At 35.5% G+C, this 25,380-nt stretch overlaps 1 protein-coding gene across 8 annotated transcripts in view; it reads left to right on the top strand.

The window, feature by feature from the left end:
* The first annotated feature begins 7,316 nt into the window (after positions 1-7,316).
* The window catches only part of DYNC1I2 (dynein, cytoplasmic 1, intermediate chain 2), a 48,830-nt gene continuing 30,766 nt past the window's right edge, over positions 7,317-25,380 (top strand). The window contains exons 1-6 of one of the 8 annotated variants that reach the window (XM_012727277.1): positions 7,317-7,470; positions 8,774-8,890; positions 11,451-11,568; positions 19,324-19,341; positions 20,083-20,173; positions 24,162-24,221. In XM_012727277.1, coding sequence (XP_012582731.1) covers positions 8,783-8,890; positions 11,451-11,568; positions 19,324-19,341; positions 20,083-20,173; positions 24,162-24,221 — 395 coding nt within the window. In that variant the 5' untranslated portion in view covers positions 7,317-7,470; positions 8,774-8,782. The other 7 variants (XM_004674547.2, XM_004674546.2, XM_012727298.1 and 4 more) reach the window with 7 other exon arrangements.

The raw sequence follows: 25,380 nt of genomic DNA, 5'->3' as shown, positions 1-25,380 counted from the left end.
ATCTCCACCCTCTAAGCTGAGCCTAGGCTGATGATATATATATATATATATATATTTGTGCATATATATATATTTGTGCATATATATATATTTGTTCATATATATATATTTGTTCAATAACATTCATACATATATGTAAGTGAAAAATTTGTTCTTAAGTACATATATATCCACTTACTTGCAACATTTTAAGAGCTAAGCATCTGCCAGTGATGATGATAGCTGAAAAGATCATCGAGCAAACCAAGGTTCTTTTTCCCATTATGCAAATCTGTATATGTTGTTAATCAACAGTTTTGTATAATTAGAAGCTCATTTCTATGTTAATGTAGATAGTCTTAACCATCCTGAAATTTGCCTAAAGTCAGTAAGGTCAAATGTTGAATAAATATTTATTCAAAGGCAAATATTACAGGTCAATGCTTCCAACCTACAAATTAATCAGTCTGGGTCTGATTTGAGCTTTATGTTGGATCTGTGGTTGTTTAGCTGTGCTTCACAAGCCAATTAGTCATTGTTGTCTTCCCCTACTTTCAAAAACAACATATTGAATATCCAAGAGCAACTTTAAGAAAAAAAGATACTTCAAGATTTGACTCTACCACAAAGTCCAAATCGACACAAGAAACTCTGAGGAAGGAAAACATGTCTCACTACCACACTTGGGGGAAGAGGGGGTAAATACTCCCTTAATGGGACACTCATAATTCCTATTACAGTTAATGGGAGTTTTGTGTGTATAGCAAGAGGCACACAAGCCTCACTGTCTCTATCAGAAAATTATTCCTTTTGTGTTGATCTCCTACCTGTGTTTTCATTCTACCTTTTAAAACCATTACACCTAACAGAGTTTTGAGTGCATTATAGGTAACTTTAAGAAGCCATTCATTATCTCCTCTCTCTTAACCACATAACAGGGGGTAGGAAAGTGAGAGCACAGTATATACATCATGCTGAGGAGAAGGAACTTGCCTTGAATTTTTGAACCCTCAGCCTATTTTCTGTAATGCTCAGTGGTGAATCACTCTTAAGTGCTCCATCATTCACTAGGATATGTGCTTTCTGCCAAAGGTTACCAGATTACAAAAGTATCCTCAGCTCAGAAGAGACTCATAATTCACCATCACCTTATTTTGACACTAAGAGAGAAAATATGTGCATCAAGACAAGTAGAGGAAATAATGAAAAAAAAAACACCTATATTAAGTTAACAATGCAGCAAACTCTCCAAAGGGAAAAATACAGACTAGAACAATAATAAAGATAATAGAAAAGTAATGCTATTAAATTATAAGGAGAGATTTGCTGGTCAGCTCATAAACACTCCCGAGTGAAGGTAGTTTCTAAAAGAGCTTCTCTTAGGCATAAGAAATGGTAAAGTTAAGATAGTTGCCAAAGTTGGAAGAAAAGACTTAGTTGTACCAATGTTTTGATAATAATAAGATCAAAGACATTTCCTGAAAGTGAAATGGAAGTATTTAGAAAAACATAAAATCACAAGTGGCTTCTAAGAAGGCATAGCACACAAAAGATGAGCAATCACAACATTCCAGAGGCAGTGTAGTGGAAACCTCTTAAACCAGACAACCTACATGAAATCTTAGAGGATCTCAGACTAGCATTTGGAAAAAATAAGAGAAACACAACATTTATGAAATATGCTCTTTGCCAGATAAAAGGGTCACCGGAAAATACAGCTTAAATTGAGACATTTTACAAAAAAACAATAATTTTTTAAAAATAGAGACATTTTACTTTAGCAAAGTTATATATAACCAAATGACTAAAAGTGTAATTACCAGAAAGCTTCAAGTATCAATAATGCAGCTCCAACTTTCTTTTTACAACATAGTTTCATCAGAATCTGTATGATAAGAGTACTTATAGGCAAAGTTGTAACAGTTACAAATGTTACGTTAACTATTTGGGAGAGACTTCCTGAAGCCCTTGAATATTTTGAGATGCCTACATCATTGGTTAACAGCACACATTTCCAACTCTTTCACATTCCTTCCTTTTCCAATTTCAATGTGTGCTATGTCTTTCTGGTGGTTTGCATGTTTATTTTGTTTAAGTGTCACAATTTAATATGATTTTTTCCCTTAAGTTCTTTATTGAATATAACACACATACGATAAACAAGAGACTTCTTAAGGGTAGAATTTCTTATAGACTGTATATATTACCCATATATATAGGTTGCAAAATGGTGGAAGAGTGAAGACTTGGGCTTGCTTCCTCCACATATTTTCAACTAAATTATAAGGAATTGAAGACAAAAAGCTCCCAGAGAACTAGCAATGACCACTGCATGCATAAAGAGAGACCATAGGGCAAAGAGAGTAGGAGAAACTGAAGCTTAATTGTGTGGAACATTACTGAGGCAGCACAATTCAAGAAAGGGGGTGGGGGGCAGATGCCACATAGAACCTGCCTAATGTAGACTAAAGAGCTCCCAGCCACACTGGGGGCCTTAGAGTCTGGTGACTACCCCATGGGAGTGTTGCAGGTATGCAGGATGAAGGGTTTACCTCCAGAGAACTATAGCAGAGAGGAGCAGACATCCATGACAGAATGCCAGTGTAGCAGACTGACATATGCAAAGGTAAGAATCAAATTACTGGGAACAAACAGGCACTCGGAGCTGCAGAATGAAAAATACCATTGTCCCCCAAATAGGAAAGCTTGAAAACAGTCTACAGTGATGGTGACTGTAGTGCTGAGTCTGTGTAAGATGGTGATTGTCAGCTTGAGCTTGTGACTGCAAGATTGAGCAGCTGGAGCCCAAAATAGTAAGAAAGCCAAGCTTGGTTCATTATGCCTTTATGGAAATGAGACTCTTCCATACGTTACACAAAACACCTGCCCCACCTCCACCAGGGGACAGAATCAAGATGACAATGGTGTGAATATATTCATTAATCAGAATTTAATGCACTTGGACCCTTGCAACAAGTGCAAGCATCTCAGGGAAAGAACCTGTACTCAAAAGCTAAGGGTACAATCTCAGCTGAGACTCCAAACACAGCCCCCATCCAGTGCTACAATTACTGAGAAAAGTCTATAGGCAGTCTGTTGTGGAAACACATGTAAAATGAGAAACATACACCCCTTACTTGCCTGACTGGACAGTAACCTGTCTGCCGTAACCTGCCAGCAACTCTCAGTTCACTCTGTCCCTGCCAACACCCACAAGGGAAAGAATTTACTGTCTCAATACCCACAAATTTTGGGCTGAACTACAACTGAGAGGCTGATGCTATCCTGAGATGATTCCAGATGCTCTGACTGAGGAATTAAATTGGTCATTGCAAATACTCCCAAGCCCACAAATCAGACAACAGTAGCACCTTAGGAGATGTAACTGTAGGCTCAAGCTAGCAGCACCCTCCCATTTTGTATTCTGTGTCTGTAATTCCAAAATCTGAAGTTTTTATGGGTCTTACTGTGCTACCTGTTGCTTTGGTTGGTTGGCTCCTGTATTTGGTGTCTTCTTTTTGTGGTTTGTGAGTTTTGAGCTCACATTTCTTGAAGTTTATCTATACAGAATTCTTCAAAGACTGGAATAAGGCTGAGCTCCTACAAAAACAAAAGAAAATAAAGCAAAAGCAATTCATGATTGCTTCTTCTACACACTTGAGTGCTGTAGTGCCAGGAAGGCACACAGCAGGTTTTCTATGACCTGGGCAGATGGGTAGAGGAGGAGTCCTGGAGCCCTTGGTGGCTTTCTAAAAAAATTACTTTTTATGGCCCTCCCTGGTGGCGCAGAGGGTTAAAGCACTGCACTGAGAAGCTGAAAACACTTCCACATGAGTTCCATCCCTGCCTGCCCCAGAGCTGACCACATGGTGTGGCAGACCTCTCCTGACCCACCCGCTGCTCCCCTCAGCAGTGTACTTAGCCAATCTGCCTGTTCTGCTCCCTACTCTGTCTCTGGTGAAGTCTTTCACCACCCCTGAGTCTCTGGCCTGTACCCCAGTTCTGTGTGCATAAATGAGTAAATTTTTTAAAAAAATTATTTATATATATACACAAGAACTGGGGTGCGGGCCAGAGGCGTGGGGTGGTGGTGAGAGGATTCACCAGAGATAGTGTAGGTAGTAGAACAGGCAGCTCTACTGAAATACACTATTGAGAGGAGCAGCGGGTGGGTCAGGTGAGGTCTGCTGCACTGTGGGTCACCTCCCTGGTCGGGGATCAAACTAATGCTGCAGTAGCTGTGGACAGCTTCATAGTGCTGCGCTTTAACCCATTGCACTACCAAGGAGGGCGCCTTTTTCAGGCTTTTAATGATCCTTTGGCATCATTTGTAGTGAAGCAACCAGATGCAGGGCAGGCAGGGAGGCCTGGCAGGCCTCTTAGTCCTGGCAAATTTTCACCCTTTCTGGGCTCTCTGATGTTCCCTCATGCTCTCTTCACTGGTCTCCACTACACTGCATCACCCATCCTCTACTGTTGCCCTGATATACTCAGTCTCTCGGCTCAGGTGTGCCCACCCACACACACCCACACCATGCTTCAGGTGCTGCCATCAGGCACACGTGTAAGAAAACATGTGTTGATAACAGATGCTAATGGCAGGAAGGCAGAAAAAAAAACGGTAACTTCCATTGACCCTACAAGTACAAAACACACTGGGGACAAATATAAACCAAATTTCCAGTCCATGTGTCTATGAACCATTCAGGTACTGGAATTTCAGGCTAAAAATTCATTTTAGGACCTCCTCCCCACCCCCCGCCCTTGTGATTGTTCATTCTCAGAGGATATTGGCCTTCTCATTCCTATCCCACTCAGTGCCAAAGTTGTTGGGTAATTTTCCAGAAGAGGGGTAGATTTTTTTCTATCAAGGATGCATTTGGCCCATTTCCTTAAAATCCCAGCCTAAACCAGACTTTGTGTTTGTCTATTGTGTTCTGACCCCCACAAGATTGAAAATGAACCAAGTTAGGCAAATGACCTCTGGCTTCCCACCTTTATTTGTTCTAAGTTTTCCCTAACTTCTTGCCCACTTATTGACATGAAAAGGGTTTTTTTATCCTGATATTTTCAGTGGCAAAGTCAGCAATGTATTATTGTCAAGCTTTATTTCTATAAAATTCTTATACAATCTTAATGTTCCTCCAGTTCACCTATTTTTCTTAATTCCTATTTCTAGTATAGTGACTTGTAAACATGATTTCTGGCTCTATCCAAAAGACCTCCTGATCCCAGACTCTACCCTGCCTCTTCTCTCCAGCTCCCATGCTTTCAACAAAGCCTTATTAGTAAGAGTCTCAGCAAGAAACAGAATTTATCCCAATATGCACATGAAAATACTTTAATGAAAGGACCAGTGGCAGAAGGGCTAAGAGAGTTAAGGTAGCAAAGAAGAACTGATGAGTTATTTAGAAACTAGCTATGGAGGTGGTGGTAAAGAGATAAGGGGGGGAAATGTCAGAGCCCAGTTAAAGAGGAGAGACCACGGGGCAGAAACTGTAGTCATGGAGGGATGAAGCTAATTCTGGAGATGTAAAAATCAAGGAAGGGAAGAATGGGGAAAGATATGCCCAATTTCCCTTTCCACCTGCCTTCTGACAATCTTACCTAGGCCCCTTTGCTCAAACCCAGCCACAAAGTAATCCTCCAAAAACCCCCAAACCTAAGGTCAATCCCTAGGGGAATAGAGTTTGGTAGAAAAGGGCAGGAAATGAACTGAGGGGCAAAGAGAAAATAATTAGCACATCAGCCTTTCTTCGGGCCACTTTGCAAATTGCCTACTCAGGAGAGAAGGGGACGGGGAGGAGAGAAGAGAACAGGGGAGGAGGAGAGCATGGTGTAGTGTGGTGGAAGACCAGGAGTACTTTGGTGGTGAGAAAACTATGGTGACAGCACCTGAGGGGAGAAATCCTTTATTGTGAAAAAATAAAGGATGTTTTAAAAAAAAGGAAAGAAAAGTAAACTGTCTAATATGCAAATCTTATCATGCTGTTTTCCCACTCAAAAGTCAGTCCTTCGGTTCAATTCATCTTCAAGATGCCCTGCTTACAGTTTTATTCCCCAGTTCTTGCCTTAGCCTACAAAGATCCTGAATATATCCAGATTCTCCAGTACTCATGAACTTACATCTCTGTATATTGGGCATATTCTCACCTATTCCTTTGGTACCTTTCTGCAGCTTCTCTACTTGGTTAACTTCAACTCAAATATCCAGAATCCAAGACCTAGCACTTGAATCATGTCCTGAAGATGTTCTTTTCCACAATGTTTTAATCATTTCTTCATTTAATCCCATCATAATGTTTAGTAGGGGTGAGTGTTCACACAGCCCTCCAATCCCATCCTTCCCCCTTGAGAAAATGTGTATGTTAACTTTCAGAATGCACAGCACCATTCCTGGTACATGGTAGGCAATCAAGAGCAATTTTCCAAATGAATAAATAAAACTAAAAATTAGGAAAAATAAAATTAAAAATTAACATAAATTTCTTTGAAATTGTAGGTTAGAGTGGAAAGTCTTAGAATCGGGAAGATTCCAAATTTATTTCTGAGGTATTTATCTGTATAGAGACAGCAGATAAATAAAAACCCTAGGCAACAGCCAAAGGATTTATAATTTGAATTCTTAAGGTTAATCCTACATTGGATAATGTATTTTAGAATATAAGAAAAACAGTGCTGTGGTATTAACTTCTAATTTCTGCCAAGTTATATTTTAAATTATTGAAATAAAAAATTAAATGTGTATCAAATAATACATTTATGTAAATTCATATTCCAATAACCTTTCTTTTTATATTAAAATTTCAACAACTATGGACATTATTCACATTTAATAGTATGAAAAGCTTTCTTTCAAAAATTTTTTGAGAGAATACCAAAATGCTACTTACCACATTGAAACAAAATACTAGAGACTTATTTCCTATGCTGATTAACATATTCTTTTCAGATTTTGCCTATAAGATGTCACACGAAACTTCTGAAGGCAATTTTTTTTGTTCTCCTAAAACTGGTACACACGCCAGTAAAAACGCCGGAAAAGGTGTTTTTCACCGAAAGTACAGGGTACTTCACAAGTTCCCCACTGGAAATTAATCCTTCTTAAAATTAGGCCAATGTTGTGTCAAAAAGATCTCAAGGTAAAACACACACAAAACTATGAGCGACGAAAACACATCTAGGAGAAGAGTTGGAAGCTTGTCTTCATAATTGTGAAGAGAGAAGGCCTCTCAGTGGGAACGCGAAGACTAGCAAACACTACATGTCCCAGCATACCTCTCGATTACTACAGCCTATAACTCCCAGAATGCATTGCTCGCCGCACGCAGGCTTCCCCTGAAACTGGGGCTTGTAGTTCTCCTGAGTCATGTCAAACTGTACCGCGCGGACGGTGATTGCTTACCTAGCTTGAGGATACTAGGCGTAGTCTTAGCGAAGGCACTAGGCTACCTGGGTTCTTCTTCATTTCTCGACTTCTGCTTTACACAGGTAAATCAAGAAAGGGTTACAAGTCCTTGCAGCAGGGCCCCACCCCTTCATTCTGTGAGCGACCTCGTTCTGGTGAAGCTATTTGTCCCCAAGCTCTCGCCGTAGCGGCCGCCGCCCATCTCTCTTTGTGTGCTTCGGGAAGCCGCAGAGCTAGTGGTGGCGACTGTTGGCGTTGGGGTCGAAAGCTACGAAGGTTACCGGGAAGTTGCCGGCGGGCGGACTCTTCCCCAGCCCGCCACCTGACAGGTGGGTTGACGGTTCTTCCCTGAGCATCCACCTGTCCGTTCTGTCTCACTTTGGGACTCAAACGGCCTTTTGGCAGTTCCTGCTGACAGAGCCGCCCTGCCTGGTTCCAGGAAGGAGTGGCGGGGAGAGCTTGGAGCCGTGACTCAGGAAGGCCGGAGAATAGTTTTGTTCCTTTTCCCTTTTAACACTCCGGAGGTGGGTCGAGGAGCCTCGATGCCCGCCCGGTGCCCTCTGGCCCCCTCCCCCGAACGCTGCCTGGACCGCGCCCTCTTGGCAGTGATCCCTGGGAGAAGTGACTCGTTTTCGCTCTGCTCCGTTTTACAAATAAAAGTCATTGGTATTTGCATTGACAGCTTTTTTGTTACCGTGTGAGAGTTTGTGTGTGGTGTGTGTTGGGAAGCCCCCGCGCGCGGAGATTGTAGCACAACATTGCAGACTTTCATTTCCCTGGAGTTTTAAGAACGTGAATGGGTCAGTTACGGAGGCTTCCGCCGTTGTGAAGATGAGTCGGCGGGGTCAGCTGTATAAACTTAAGTCTGTCAGGCTTTGACTAAAAATATATTTACTTTATTTGATAGTTAATAATAACTTTTGTTTGCGCATCTTTTCTATTACTATTACATAGCACAGAATTTACAGAAAAATTGTCTATTTTTTATTGATCAACTCAGAATGAACGGAAGACTGGTGGTAGAGTTCATCTGTGCCAGTAACCTACGAGCTTCTTAATGCTAGTCCATGAATCTGTTTTTAGAGCCAGTTTTGACTTTTATTTCCAGTGCTCTGATAATATTGTCATCAAGAAAATTGGGATGTTGTGTTAATTTGGTACATGCAAACATTAAAGAATGTACTTGGTCCTAGCTGCTATGCTCAGATTTGTTCATGGTTTTCAAGTATTTTAAAGTCTCTTTCATTACTTTAAAAGTAGAGCCTATATATTCTCTTTAAATAACATTGAACTACATACCAGTTCTCTTCCTGAAGGTTAATTTTTTTTTTTTAAGAGTGCTGCTGATGCAATGCAATGATTGTAAATGATTATTTGTTTCTTAAGGTCACAAACATGTCGGACAAAAGTGAATTAAAGGCAGAGTTGGAGCGTAAGAAGCAGCGGTTGGCCCAAATCAGAGAGGAAAAGAAGAGAAAAGAAGAAGAAAGGAAAAAGAAGGAAGTATGTTTTATTTTTAAAAGTAAATTTTATGTAAAATAATTGGGTTTTAAAACTTATATCTTTATGTAACACTTTTGAGAGTAGTTAAAAATCCAGCTGTGGTGACTGCAAACATGGCACCATAGGTGAAGTTTAAAAAAATGAGGAATGTGAAAATGACAAAAGTGGTAAAATGTGGCTTTTTGATTATTGAATAAAACTATTTTATATAGATTAGTACATTTCTAGGATTTGACTTATAAAAGTTCAACTTATATATTTAGGCTTCCAGGAATACATGAATTAAGAAGTATTTGCAGAATAATAGGTAATTAAACATAGCATATATATCATAACTTAGTTTGGAGTTTTTTATTTATCTGAATATTATAGGATCTGAACTGCTTATAATTTGTCAGCTATTAGTGGCAAAGGATCTTTATTACGCTGATTGTAAAAATATTTTTATTGAGTAGTAGGTTTAATACTACCATAAAGGTGGGCCAGGTACTTCTGTCTTCTGATTTTTGGAACTATCATTGTATCATGTACTGCAAATATACATTGACCCTGAGCTAGAGCTATTAAATATGCTCCATATTGAACTACACATTCATAACTATGGAATGTCTTTTGACAAATTTGTGTATTTTATATGGTTAACCTAAGATAATTTGTCCTAAGTGTGCCATTTATCCAGTCTTTTTCTATGTGATCATCCAAATAGCCAAGACCTCTAGAAATATCCTGTGGAAAAAAATCAGTGGCAGAAAAATTTTAAGTACAATTTATATGCAGCATTGTTTTAATGCTGTAAAGTTCTGTAATTGAATTCTCTGTTTATTCTGAAACATTTTGTGACACATTACAACAGGAGAAGATTAGAACCTTAAATTAGCTAATTAACTAAAAACTAACTGGTAAAATCATGATTCAGACTGATGGAACATTTCTAAAGTGTCATCCAGAGCTTTAAACCCTTCGTACTGACAGCATATTTGATTTTGGTTTTCTAAGGAAGGCCATAAGTTAGCCTCTAAGCAATATCTATTGCATACTTCACTTAAAGTTTAAAAGAGTTAATTTAGTAGTACAAGACAGTGATCTAGTAATAACATTGCTATTACAGATTGTGTCGACTTGATAATATCATTTGTTTGGCTTTTAATGCAATTTCCTGATGATTGCTTTAAGTTAAAATGGTATCATAAAATATTATAACTAACAAATTTCGCTACAAACAATTGTTTGAGTAATAGTTATCTACTTGAAATAGGTGTTCAGAATACACACGCAAACATATCCTTTCTCTTGGAGGCTTACCTTTCACATGAGATGTTTTGAATGACCTGAGAATATTGAGGTTTAACTGAAGGATTTTGCTGAAACTCTGAAATAAAAACTGACAAAATTTTTGAAACAAAAAGTATTTTGTGCTATGTACAAGTTACTTTTACCAACCCCACCCATGTTTTTATTACCCTCAAACTAAGCCCTACAGTTAAAAAACTGAAAACCCTTTTAACAGAAATATTTTTGATAAACATCTCCTACATAAAGTTGCATAAATATAATGAAGACTTTGTATAGAAGTTTGGAGTATTTATATTTTTCAGCAGAACAATTTACTTAAAATGTATTACTTCTTTAAAAATTCCATCATTTTTTCTTCTCATAGTGTTGTGATATTTGTAACTAATCTCTTGTGCCAATGGGAACTGTGCTACAATTCCTTACTGTGGGAAACAATTTCCAATTCTAGTTAAACTATATTAGAATTATAAATAAAAGTTGACTTTATTCAACTTACCTCTTAAGAACATTATTATAGGTAATAATACTACATACTAAAAATGTATCAATTTGGAATCTATCACTTAGAGATGTTCACTGGTACTCTGTGGAGAGTGATTTTTACTTTTATTTTTTTTATGTATATGTAGGCAATCAGAGTTTAATGTGTCACACACATTTTAGCTACCTTAATATCATATCTTGGAAACTCTGGTCTCATTACCAGTTATTTAGTTCATAGCAATAGGATTTAGCCTTCATGTGCACAGACAATGGAACCTGCTCTTAACACCCTCTCCCTATTTTATTGGTGCTTCATGTGAATTAGATTTGTTCCCATTTATTGGTCTTCAAGTACTACTAAGGAATTGGTAAGCAAAAGAAAATATTTCATCAGCAGAACAACTTTTCCAGGCTTTGATGATCTCTAATCATTAGAATCCTGTCCTTGTTGGGATTTTCACTTTATTGTCTAGCAAATTCACCTAAGAATGCCTTCTTAATTCTCAGCTCTGGCTGTATGGCTTTTCCACATCTGCTTTAACCAGTCCAGGGTCAGGAAACAAGCACGGTTTCTTCCTCACATGCTTGCTGCTCCATGTGTCTTCCTCAAGTCTCCTCCTTGTTCTCCCGAGAATAATTTTTATTTAATGATTTTAATCTGTATTAAAAACTTAGTCCTCCCCAAAGAGTGTATTGTTTGCATATTGTTTAAAATACATTTGGGGGGGGGCACACAGAATGTTTCATACTGTTTGTAAACAAGTTTTTAACTTAAAAAATTCAGACAGATCAGAAGAAGGAAGCAACAGCTCCTGTACAAGAAGAGACAGATCTTGAAAAAAAAAGAAGAGAAGCTGAAGCATTGCTTCAAAGCATGGGACTGACTCCAGAAACCCCCATTGGTAAGGATAAGAATATATCCATTTGTAAGAGATAGGTATAAATTCTGTTCAGCTCAGATGTACCTGAGAAGAGTGAATTGATCATATAGTCTCCATATTTTTTCTTGTTTCTCTTAAAAGATCATTCATCTTATATTTAATTTTGGAATTGCCTGTTTACAGATGTGCTAATATATATGGCTGTTTTATTTGTTCAGAAGATCTGATTAATTATATTTATTAACATGTACTAAACCACCAATTGACTTTTCTTATTTAATCAGTAATTTATTTCAACAAACGTTTGTTGAGCAAGTTTTCTGAAACATAGTAAACTCAAAGATGACTGTGATTTCTGATCTTAACTCTGGATTCCTTTCTGAAGGCTGGAGAAAGGTATAATGAATCGAAGTCTTGAAAGTATATATAGTATTCAAAAGTTTGGGGTGGAAGGAGAAACTTCTGTTCTCAATGCTAGTAAAGGGAAATCATATTGGTAGCTTATTTGGCAGTGATTTGATTTAATCTTGTTCATTTTCCTACATTACTCATTTTGATGCCAGTAAATAAAAAAACTAAAATAGTGCAGATACTGAGGATAATCTAGTTATCCAGAAGTTTCAGATGCTTACACAAAGTATTTCTGAACAAGGTATTGTCATATAGCATTTTAGTTTGACATGGACTTTGTCCTTTAAGTTCCTCAAATTTCAGGATTAGTTGTTTGGCTAATTCCACCTCATCCTGGGGACAAATATCAGAGACAATAAATGCTAATGCCTGTTGTTGTGAAACTGCAACATCTGTCCTTAACAACCTATGTTTCTAAAATGCCAGTTTGAAGATGAAAACTGATTACTCTCATGGTCTGGTTCTTTGCCATTTCTTTCAACTTATTTGCCCCTTCCATGTTGCTTAAGTCTGAACATTGAAATACATTGATTTCTTTGTCTTTATTTAATAAGCTTATATCAAAAGTAAATGAATCAGAACATCCACTTGTTTAAAGTACTCTGAAGGCTTCTTATTAGTTGTATAGTCTTTGATCATTTTTTCTGAGTCAGTGGCTTTTAATTTGTTTCTGTAGCTTTTTTTCTTTTTTAGGATTTCAGTTTCATTGAGGTCACTTTCTCATATTTCTCAATTCTGGGCCCACCTCCATCATCAGTTTTTGAAAGACCATTCTTTAGTTGTAATTCTATTTTTCTTCACTGTCTTGAGTACCCTCTTTTCTTTTTAACATAGTCTTTTACCTGTCTTACATGTGTTTATATTTTTCAAGGTTTTATATATCTGTGTGTATGTCTTAATATACTTAAATGGCATTGTGCTATATATCTCATTTTGCTTATTTTTCTTAAGCAGCATTTGACATATATCCATGTTGCCACATACAGATATAGTTGTTTTATTCTGACTAATACATAATGTACTATTCTTCTACCAAATTTATCTGTTTCCAGTGGTAGGCATTTATATTGCTTCTAATCCTTTGCTTTGCTATCACAAGCAACACTGCAAAGAATGTATTCTTACCCATTGAGAACTGTGGAAGCATTTTTGGGGTACTGTGCCCAATAATTGGGCTGTGTTATTGTATGCATAGACTTAAATTTATTAAATTCCACACACCATTCTCAAGAATTAAGTTTATCACCCCACTATCAGTACATGAGAGAGTAACTATTTCACTATATCCACATTTTTACTTGATCCAGCTTTTGCTGCCTTAATGGGTACAGGCTATGTGTCATAGTGTTTTAATGCATATTTATGTGATTACAGCAAGGTTGACCATTTCTTAATGTATGTATGTATGTATGTGTGTGTGTGTGTATGTAAGAAGTCTATGTAATTCTTTCTATGAATTAGATTCATGTTTTTCTCCTTTTCCCATTTACTATATTGTTTCTATATCTTGCTGATTTATTAAGAGCTCCTTTATTTTAAGAGGGACTTCTCTGTCTATTGCAGTCTTTTTAAATATACCTATATACCTCTTTGTCTATTATTACCTATTAACTCTGTTGAAAGACTGTTCTTTAGCTGTAATTCCATTTCTCTTTCCTATCTTGAGTACCCTTTTTCTTTTTAACATACTCTTTTTTTTTTTATTTGTCTTATGTGTGTTTATATTTTTCAAGGTTTCATATATCTGTGTGAACAGGTCCTTCCTTCATTGAACAGAATCTTTCTTGTAGATATATCTTCAAATTTTTCATTTTGTTATGGTCACACCTACCAATTACAAACTCTCTTTTTGTGCTTTTGATCTGCCTTTGAAACAAATCCTTTCCTACTTTGAAGACATTTTTTCTGTAAGATTTATAGTTTAACCTTTTCTTTTACATATTTGGATTATATTTTTTAAGATAATATGAGATAAGGATCTAGTTATTTTTTTCAAGATAGTTTTCCAGTTTTCTCAGTACCACTTATCAAATAGTCTATCTTTTCCCTTACTGCCACCTGATGCCAGTTTTGTCATATACTCAGTTCCCATTTACTATCGGCTTTTGTGGTCTCTGTTTTCACTACTGAGCTCTTTGATTCTGTTCTGTTAGGCCACAGCTTTAGTTACAATGGTTTGTATTTTATCTTAATTTTTAATATAGAAAATTACTCAGGCACCCATTTTTCCTCTGTATGAAAATAATTTGCTTCACATTTTTCTTGCCTTCAAAAAATTAGTTTGTTTCCTTACAAAATTTTGTTGCATAATATGTTGCATTTAATTACACTGTAGTTTTTCTAAATCTAGAGATCCTTCTCATACATGCTATGTTTTGTACTTTTTATCAACTTATTGAGAAAGCAAGTCAGTTAATCTCTAGCATGGCCCATCATGGGGTTATCTAATCGTTTTCTCACATGTCTTTGTTTCTCTACCCTTTGTATTTTCTCTAAACTGGAAATCAGATTTAAAAACTTGATTAGGACCCTCCCTGGTAGTGCAGCAGGTTAAAGCCCAGCACTAGGAAGCTAGCCACAGCTGCGTCAGCATGAGTTCGATGCCCAGCCAGGCCAGTGACCCACATGGTGTGGCAGACCTCTCCTGACCTGCCCACTTCTCCCCTCAGCATTGTACTTTGTCAATCTGCCTGTACTGCTCTGTCTCTAGTGAATCCTCTCATGGCCCCTGCACCTCTGGCCTACACCCCAGTTCTGTGTGCATAAATAAATCTTTAAAAAAAAAAAAACTCAATTAGCTCCACGTAGAGCATCTTTGCCAAAGATGTCTCATAGATGATGCTGTGTGCTTTATTTTATATCAGCCTATTAGTACATTGTGGTTGTATAAATACTAAAAAATGAAATTTGCTTTTTCTGTACTATTCATTTTCAGTGGCCCTCATGGTTATGACTTTAAAATAAATTGGAGAGCTTTCTCTTTTGTTCTTTTATAGAACAACTTATAAAAATCATGCACCTATTTCTTAAATGTTTGGTAGAATTCAGTGTTATAGTTGCTTGAGACTATGACTTTTCTCCAGTAGTGGTAGAAAGCAGAGGTTATTTACCATTTCAATTTTTTTTTTAATGGTTACAGTCTATTCAAGTTTTCCATTTCTTTTTTTAACAGTTTAGTTTTTCATAAAAAAGTAATAAATATTTACTATCTCTCATAGCTTCTGCTAGTCAGGAAGTTGCTACCAACTTAGCTAGTTCTGGCTCAACTCCCTTCATGGAGTTGAAGTCAAGATGTCAGAGTTGGAATCACATGAAGGCTTGACTAAGGCTAGATTTGTTTTAAAGGTGGCTCATTCACATGGCTGTCACATTGGGTTTGGTTGTTAGTGGGAGGGTTGAGTTCCTGTTTACATAGAGCACTATGCAGAAGTACTTAAGTATCCTTAGAGCATGTCAACTGAATTCATCCAGAGAGAGGATTCTAGGAGAAAAGACAGGCTGGAGGGAGCTATCCTTTTTGTGACTTAACTTTGGAAGTGACAGGACATCATATCTGCCACTTTTTGACCTTTGAATGAGAATCACTAAGGTTGGTCTACAATCACAAAGAATTCGTGGATTTTCTTTAAGACCACCAAAATATTCACTACAAATGCATAGATCTCTTCATATTTTGGAATGAAAGTATGTTTCTTTTCCTCCTTTTAATGTGTTAGTGTGATTTATATTGGTAGTTTTTCTAATGTGAAAGCCTGTTTCCATTCTGAAATAAGTCCAATTTAGTTATGAGATAATTTCTTTAAGCATTGCTGTATTTGTTAATTTAGATATACTTCATGTATATTTATAAGAGTCAGGCTTACAGTTTTTTTCCCCTTCACTACATTCTTATCTGATTTTATTATATATGTTATACTATCCTCATTAATAGTTGTGTGGTTTTTCCATTTTTTAGTATTCTTTGATAGATGCCTGAAGATTGTTCCAGTATTTAAGTTAGATATGATATATAAGTTATACTATCCTTATTAATAGTTATGTGATTTTTCCATTTTCTAGTATTCTTTGATAGATGCCTAAAGATTGTTCCAGTATTTAAGTTAGATCTGAAGAATATAGAATATAAATGAAGGAGTAACATTTTTTTGACAATAGCCCACAATATAAAATGTTTTATATCATAACCCTCTATGCATATACTGTGTTTCTCTTCACAATGTGTTTGTTAAATATTTATGAACTGTCAGTTACTTTGTAGCCTGAACTTATACAGTATAACACTTTACATCATATTACATTAGTGTAGTTAGTTATTGTCTGGATTTTCTTAATTAGGAAGAAATAAAGTTTGCTAGTTAAAATAAGTTTTTCGCTTTTAAATATTTTAAATCTGATCTTTAGAAGGAATGATTTCCACATATGGAGTAATTTTTTTTAATTTAGCCTGACAAATGATTCCTTATAATATTTTAATACTGTAAAATTTCGTTTTTATTCATTAAAAAAATTTGATCTGATGCTCTGAATTAAACTGAAAGAAATTAAACTGGGGAGACTAGCGTAGGGTATTTAGACTTTATTGTTAGGATAAAGAGCATTTAAAAGGGATAAATTAATATTAATACTTCAGAGTACTAAGATTTAAGGAGACAACTTCCAGGACTGAAAGTAAAGTATGAAGAATTATTTAAATGTTAATATTCTAGGAGCATTTGTACCCACAAGGGGGCACTATTGTAATACAAGCTGTGTTTGAGTACTGTTTCCCAAGTTGATAAGCTAGAAGAGACCACACAATTTAGGGTTACCTAAAAGCTTACTCTTTTCTTTTTTTAAAGATTTATTTATTTATTTATGCATACAGAACTGGTATACACGCCAAGGTGCAGAGGTAGTTAGAGGCTTCACCAGAGACAGAATGGGGAGTGGAATAGGCAGATCAGCGAAGTACACTGCTGAGGGGAGCAGCAGGCAAGGCAGAGGTCTGCTGTGCCTTGTGGATCACCTTGGGGCTAGATCAAACTTGCACTGAAGGGGCTACAGCTAGCTTGCAGTGCTCCTTGTCCTAACCCATTGCACCACCAGGGAGGGCCAAAAAGCTTACTCTTCATTTCAGTGTCTTCTACCAATACCCCTACCCCATGTAGGCATTTGCTTGGCTGTCTGCCTTTCTAGCTTCTTGGCATAAGTCCCTTCTTGCCCCAGAGATTTTCTTCTACTTGAAAAATAATTTGGCTTTATTTCATTCTTCATCTCAGAGAATTATGTGTTTTTTTGAGTGCTTAACTGAAGCTTAGCTCTAACAAATTCTAACTAGGTGAATTCCTAGGTCCTCTGTGGTTAAAGAAATATGCTTGTTTCTTCTTAGGCGGAAGGACAGCAATGCTAATTTTAGATCCTTGGAAAGCTAAGACCTGAGTTGGCAGCAAAGTCCTTGTTGATTGACTTTTTGTCATAGGCTTTCAGTTTTACCTGATCAGTGAATGCTATACTGTAGCATTCACTGATTCTCCAGCAATAGGAATCATTGCTGTCACCTTCTTCTAAACTTAAATTCATTCACATGTTCATATATGCTAACATTAACGATTTTCTTTTGTATTACTTAAAGCCTTGTTTTAGGCTATTATATATGCAGAACTGTGAAGTAAAGGTAATTGATTCAGTCAATGTTCTTATTAAGCAAATCATATCTCAAATACTTGCCAAAAGCTAATTATTTGTGGCTTATGCTAATTTCAAAGCTGGTTGGTCTTTTAAACCCTCTTTAAAAATCTAGAATTGAGTATTTTCTGAGATTTGAGAGTTCTGAGTTCAGTTTTTTTAAAGATTTATTTATTTATGCATTTAGAACTGGTGTATAGCCCAGAGATTGGGGGGCGGTGAGAGGCTTTACCCGAGACGGAGTGGGGAACAGAACAGGCAGATGGACGAAGTACACTGCTGAGGGGAGCAGCAGGTGGGTCAGCAGTGGTCTGCCAAGCCATGTGGATCACCTCTGGGGTAGGGATCGAACTCATGCTGAATTTCAGGCGTTAGCTTCCTAGTGTTGTGCTTTAACCCACTGTGCCACCAGGGGGTTCAGTTTTTTAATCTCCCTGAATGCATGAGTTTATTTGTTCTTGGGAGGTCATTTGTTGAAATCTGAAACTAGTGTTACTGCTTCATTATAAAATTACCATGTGAACTGATTTTTCTAGACTAACTGGATTAAAACATGGTAGTCATTGTATAACACTACATTCCCTTTTTTTCCTGTTAACATTCATTTTTCAGTGTTTTGGGGGGATTGTCCCTTCTTTGGGACAGAAAATGAAGTTCATGTGCCCGATAATAACTATAAGCACTTAATGAATCCTTTGATCACCTGACCTGAAAACTATCTTTTCACAGAAGAATATAGTTCTGGGATGGAGATTTTTATTTTTATGAAATTATAAATTTGATGTTACGGTAATTTTGCCTTGGGTAAAAAATAACAATTTTGGTAGCATCACCCTTTTGGAGTTTTTGTTTTTTCTGAAACATTTTAGAGTTTGTTAGCTATGATGTATTATTACTGTTTAACCTGTTTCCATAAAAAGGTTGACATTTAAAAAATATATAGTCTTAACCATTTAAAAGTACTGCTGAAGTTGTTGGGTGGAGTCATTAATACTTGATGTCATCAGAAAAGAGGGATAACATTAAACTGGGAAAAAGTCCTATAGCTCAACACAAATAGATTGTTAGGAATGTTACCATTTCCCTAATTTTTCTGACATGTATACTTGGAAAATTTTTCATTTCTCCTATGTACATTTTACAGGAAAATATTGTGCTACCCTTACTATATAGTAAGCATTAATTTGTGCTTATAGTACAGTAGATGAACCATTCTTAGATGCTATTCTTTTATTTCTCTCCTGGATGGAGCTTAAACCTGGGAAAACTCACAGTGGGAATTACAAAAAAAGATACAGAAATCTAACCTAAGACAAGTTAGGGTTATGGTTTTATACTTGTTTCTGAAAGATGTAAAACAATGGCACTTCACTTAAAAATTTTAAAAATGTATTAGTCACTATTAAGTGACATTGAAAATTTATCTTAAAAAAGATACTTGGGATTGGGGACATTTATGGTAAAATTTAACCAGAAGATGGCAGTGATGGTCCTCCTATATTCCCTGCAGTGGTAATCAAAAGTTTTAAAAATGTAGTAGCATGAAATGTGCACGTTCAACTGTTGCTATATAATGTTAAAAGTGACAATTTAGGGGAAAGCATTTGCTGTTTGTTTTATATACTATGAAAAATGTGTATTTTTCTATAAGAAGGGATTAAGAATATTTTGGGTGTCTGTATCTTTGTCTGTACACTTCAGTTTTTTCTGAATACTGGGGTAAGGAAGTTACCATAAGTCTTGCTTGTTTAAGTTGCATGCCTCACTTTATGTTATGCATCATGTCTCGAAGGCATGCTGTTTTTATGGCCTGTGTGCATTTTTCACCCAAATTGCTGGAAGCTAATGAATATTTCAGAGGAGCCATTCCTTTAGCTATAGTCAGTGTCTCTAAATTGTACGCCTTCCCCTTTTCTCTGGTGGGGGAGGATGAAATCATCTTAAGTCGGTAATTTTTGAATGAAAAACTTGCTAGACAAAAATTAACATTTTAAAATAAGTCTCAGAAAACCAGAGGGTAACTGACTTTTGAATCATATTTCAAAGTTTTGATTTTGAATTTATAGTATTTATAGCAATTTATAGTATTACAATCTGGTAATCATATAATCAAGAAGTGAGAAAGGGAAGTAGGAATGTTCTCCTTTGAAAATTAGTGCCCACATTTGGTGTTGGCTGAAGTCAAGATGCATCCTTCCATAATTTTGCTTTTTTCCCTAAGAATATAAACCCAAATGCATTTTGCCAGAGAAGTTTGCATGAATCTTTAGCATGTATTGTTAACTTTGTCTTTCTCCTTTTCTTTTTACTGTTAATTTTTATTCATGTATCTTTGTTTTTTGGTTTGCCATTATTTTTTGTTGTTGTTAATTATGTCATGTTAAATTACTTTTGAAATGTCATAAGCTGAGCAACCTCTCCGTGTAGTAACAACAGATACATGTCTATTTCACTATTTAGTCCCTCCTCCTATGTCTCCATCCTCCAAATCTGTGAGCACACCAAGTGAAGCTGGAAGCCAAGATTCTGGAGATGGTGCAGTGGGATCTAGGTCAGTAATTTTCTTTTGGTATTTATTTAACGATAGAACGTATATAGTGGCCAGATACTATCAGTAATTCAAAGGGACTCAGCAAGTTAGTGCTAACATATTGAAATCTAAATAGTATAGAATATTTTAAAAATATTTTGTTGCTGTCTAACTTAATTCAGAAGAGTTAACTGATTTTATGCAAATTATCTTAAATAGAAATGCTAATATATATACTTTTTTTTCTGTTTAAGCAAGCTTTACATTGGCTGTATATTAATGTTTGGGGGATAAATGGTGTAAAACCTGTGTGGTGTTTAATTCCCTATTGAGTAATAAAAATCTAAGCAATTCTGTTAAATGCCTAATTCTGTCCTATTAAGTCACTAGATCTAATAAAGATAAAAAATAATAATACATAAATATCAAGCATAGAAATATCTGCAAGAAAACATTGAGTATTTACTACCATATTTTCCTGTATTTGTAGGTCCCTTGTAAAACTATATTTTGTGTTTGTTTTAGGTTTCTGCATTATATACATTGGGACTTGCTTTTCAGAAACTCAGATTTCAACTTCCTTCCAAATGTCACATTGGGAAAAGTATTATTCTGTTTTTGTATACATACAAACTATAGTAACAGGTCTTTAAACAGCTTTGTACCTTTTGACCTCTTGTGACAACTGATTTGAGTAGGTCAGAATTGTTATTCATAATCCTCACTTGGCCAGGAAATTAAATGTCATCCTCAGGAAAACCACTTAACATAGCTTTTAATAAGAAATAAACTGAGTTTTATCTTCTTTCTGTCTGAGCCACTCAGATTGAAGTTTTAAATAAATAAAGAGTATTTAAAAGACAAGAAAAAAGGATCAAAGGAGCTATATAATCTATAAATTAGTTTACCCATTTACTAAATAATAAGATTATCATTAACAGGCTCAAAGGGCTTATCATTTACTTGAGATATGCTTGATGACAAAACCACATACAGAACCAAAACTGCAAATCTGTAGCAGTGCTTAACTATCATTTAAGAAAAAAAATAAAACTTCCCTTTTATAAATGGTATAGTATTAGTTATATTGATTAAAGACCAGTCAAAATAGATTCATTTTTAAGGCTAAATTTTATGTTTCATATTTCATATTTCTGTATTTTTATACTAACATATATAGTTTTTTTTTTTTTTGCTAATAAGCCAAGTGACATTTTTAAGTGAAGATTTTTTTTTTTAAGGTTTATTTTTTATTTATACTTACGGAATTGGGGTACAGCCCAGAGGTGTGGTGGGTGAGAGGATTCACCAGAGACAGTGGAGAGCAAAACAGGCAGATCGACAAAGTACACTGCTGAGGAGAGAGCAGTGGGCAGGTCAGGAGAGGTCTGCCACGCCATGTGGGTCACCTCCAGGGTGGGGATCAAACTTACGCTGAAGTGACTTTATTTTCTTAGTGCTTTGCTTAAATCTGCTGCACCACCAGGGAGAGCCTTAAGTATAGGTTTTTAATGATAAGTTGTAAAACAGGAGTTATTTTTAGTGCCTTTAGCAATATTTGCTCTTACTAGAAAATAAATATAAGATTTAATTTCTTCTAAATGTAATAGGAGAGAGAAAAATTGCTCTTTTATGAATGAGCAAACCATAAATCCTTTTTATTTTAATATATACATTGTCTCCTTTGAGAACATACACATTTTGAAGAGGCCTGAATAAGTGCATTTATCTATATATTTATATACACACAAGTATAAAACTGAATTCTGCTAAATCTCCAGTTTTCCATAGTAGAGAGATAATGTCAAAATGTTGATTAATTTGTACTACTGGCAGTGAAATGATTACATTTCTAAATATATAATCTCTAAAAAGAATGCTAGGATCTGACAGTGAAACAGAGTTAGCTTTAATTGAGGGGGTATGGTAATAATGAAAGAATAAAGCAAATAAGAAATATGACAGGAAAATACATAAGATGTGTGAGATATTTGAGATTATGTACTCAATTCTGGTTCTTGATGCATACAGACTTAGATTACTACACTCTTGGGAAGGATACGAAATAGTAGACATTACCAAACATAATACCAAAACATGTCTAAGTGACTATTTCTGAAGGTCAAAATTTCTGTTCAGCTTTCTGGTAATTCATAAATAAACATAAAATATCATGAAAAATGATATTTCTCTAGCTTTGCAGATTTGAAAGTTGCATTTCACTAAATTTCTGGTTCCCTTTCTTAATGATTTCTGTTCTCTTTGAAATTAGGTGACAGTTATGCCTCTTGTTCCTTTTTTCTGTTCTTAATCACTTTCTCTCTCAGGTTTTTGTATTATCTAGAATTTTACTTTACATGTCTGCAGATGCTTTCAGTAAGAATAATCCCATATATTGTGCAGTGTGCATTTAGTGCTGGCTTTATTTTTGAAGTAAAGTCTTATTTGATTTTAGATTGAAATGACTTTTAACAAGTTCTGTGTTATGTCATTGATAACAGCTGGAGCTCTCCTATAATGTAAAGACTTTCAACAGAACATTTTTTAGAGCATCTCTAGAACCCATTCTGGTCAAACAAAATCTAGGTCTGTTGCTGATCATTGCTTAGTACAAAGTAAATCCTCATTGTGGCCATTTTATTTGCATGTATGTAGTCCTGTTTAAATCTCACATCTCTATTTTTAAACTGAGGAAGTTCTCTAGTTAAGTAATCTTATTTTATTGATACATAGGTAAGCAAAATATAAAAAATCATTTGTTATAAAATTATTATAATATTTTAACTTTACATTATATGAGAAACAAAAATGTTTGACCAAAAAATGGTAGCAAATAAATGTATTCTGGTTAACTTTTTATTATTATTTTTTTTTCATAGAAAAACTAGAGTATAAACCAGAGGTGTAGGAGTAAGAGGATTAACCAGAGATAGAGTGGGGAGCAGAGCAAGCAGATTTACTGAACTACACTGCTAATGGGAGCAGTGGGCAAGACAGGAGAGGCCATGTATGGGTTCACTCCCTGGCCAGGGGTCATACTCAGGCCTGCTGTAGTGGTGATAGCACTGAGCCTTAACTTGTAGACCACCAAGGAAGACCCCTACTTAACTCTTTAATAGGGACTGTGAGCATCGTGCGATATTGTATAGATTGCTAACCTAAAAATGCCAGTGGCATTGTGGTCAATGCATTCTGAGAATTACTAATTTTGGCTTAGGTGGGTAAGATCTCTCATTAGTGATTTACCTGATAGGCAAGACTAAAACACAACTGAATATTTATTTAGGATTGATGTTCTCCAAAAGTTGAGTTAGTTTAGGTAAATTCTTTGAACATAAAAATATTTTTACTGAGAAAATTTTTTTTTTCCTTAGAGACAGAAATCTTTAGTTGCATTCTAAAGCAGATGACATGTAAATCCAACACAGTGCTTAACCCATTAAGGTCACATTTTGGGTAGCTTTAGCTGTTTAGTATCCCAGTGGAATAGCCTTTGGTTTTCTTACCAAAAGGCTTATGTGTTGATTCATTTCCTTTACCAGTATGACAATTTCCTGTACATGTTTAATGCTTTGGTCGGTTTTAATATGCTAACCAAGATTATTAAATTAATTCACTAATTTTATCCATTAATTTTATCCATTAGGAAACTTAAAATTTTTAACTTTTTGTAACTTAACTGGTTATCTGCCCAAAATAATGTATTATTTGGATTGTTGGCTCTTCTCGTTGGTTCTTATCCTTATGCATTATTAGTTTCCTATAATTTCAAAATAGTATCATCTAACTATTATGGGATGTATGTTTGCATCTTTAACCATATTGTGCTTATTGCATGCACTAGAGCATTGCGTGATAATTGGTGGTTGTTTTATTTTTCATACTAACCAGGACATGGGGTTTTTAATAGTGGACAGTACTTTAGCTTTAACTATTTATAGAATGTATTTGCTTGACTAACTTCTGGCCTTTTTTGCTAATGCTTCATGGTTGTCCTACAACCATTTAGGACGCTGCATTGGGATACAGATCCATCAGTTCTTCAGCTTCACTCAGATTCCGATTTGGGGTATTGAATAGATTTATTACCTTCCCTCTTCTATAATTAATTTAATTCTTTGTGAAACTGTCCTAATTTTATTTTGTTTAAATTTCTAATATGCAATGTATAATTAGAAAAAAAGTTACATTTTACTGTGACACCTCATTTATCCTCTTATCATTAGCTAAAGAAATAAACATTTGATTTTCAAGGTATTCTAAGTCTGCCCATTAAAACTTTATTCCTAATTCCTTTTATTCTCTATTTTTTATGTACTATCTCCTAAATATATTACATTCTACCCAGACTTTTTCTCATCCATTTTCTACAGATAGTTGAATCTTTTCTGGATTGTCTCACTATATTAAAATTTACCGATAAGTCCTAATATTTTGAGAAAAACAGAGCTATTGGTGTCCACAACCATGGCCCTGAATTGTTATTGTCTTATTTATTAACTTACTCTCTCATTCATATACTCCGATATATTCTCCAGTGTAAATTATAAATGTTGCTGCCATTGTGCCTAAATCACATAGCTCTTTGCCCTTGTTAATTTGTAGCTTCTAAAATATGTGACTTTTTGAAGTCATGTCTACAGAAAGAGTAAATGAATCTGGAATTATAGCATATAAGAAAGTATATAAGCTTCTTGTATATTAACAGGAAGGCCTCACTTTGGGCTTCTGAGGCTCCTTCCACCCCAGTTTTTTTCTATTTTTAGTAAAAGTGGCTTTTGGATAAGTGAGGTATCATCCTACCTCCTGCTCTTAAATCTTAAAATATTCTGTTTGTTTACTCTAATATTTTGAATGTTATCTATTAAAACCTTTACACACTTAAGTCAGTAGCTTGTTCCTTATGTTGACTCTTTTTTCCAGATATGTGATTTTTTCATATGGCTTGCATCTTAAAAGTCAGAATGTAAAGTTTGTTGTTTCACATTTTATCTTTAGAATGCTAGATTGTTTCAGATGAACTTAAATGTTCCAATTCTTTCATTATCTTTTTTTGTCTTTAAAATTGAGATATCCCTAAAGTAGAAAACACAAAAAATTTCCTGTTGGCCCACATTTAGGACCTTTAAAGAAAATGAATTTTTTAATGTATTAATTTTATTAAACTTTTTTAATGCAGGACTTTGAGGAGGGTATTTATATAAGAAAAAAGCTATATTACCAATTGT

Source organism: Condylura cristata, unplaced genomic scaffold (assembly GCF_000260355.1).
Source record: "Condylura cristata isolate star-nosed mole 26May11 unplaced genomic scaffold, ConCri1.0 scaffold00002, whole genome shotgun sequence".
Lineage (NCBI taxonomy): Eukaryota > Metazoa > Chordata > Mammalia > Eulipotyphla > Talpidae > Condylura > Condylura cristata.
This window is presented reverse-complemented; position numbering and strand designations above follow the sequence as displayed.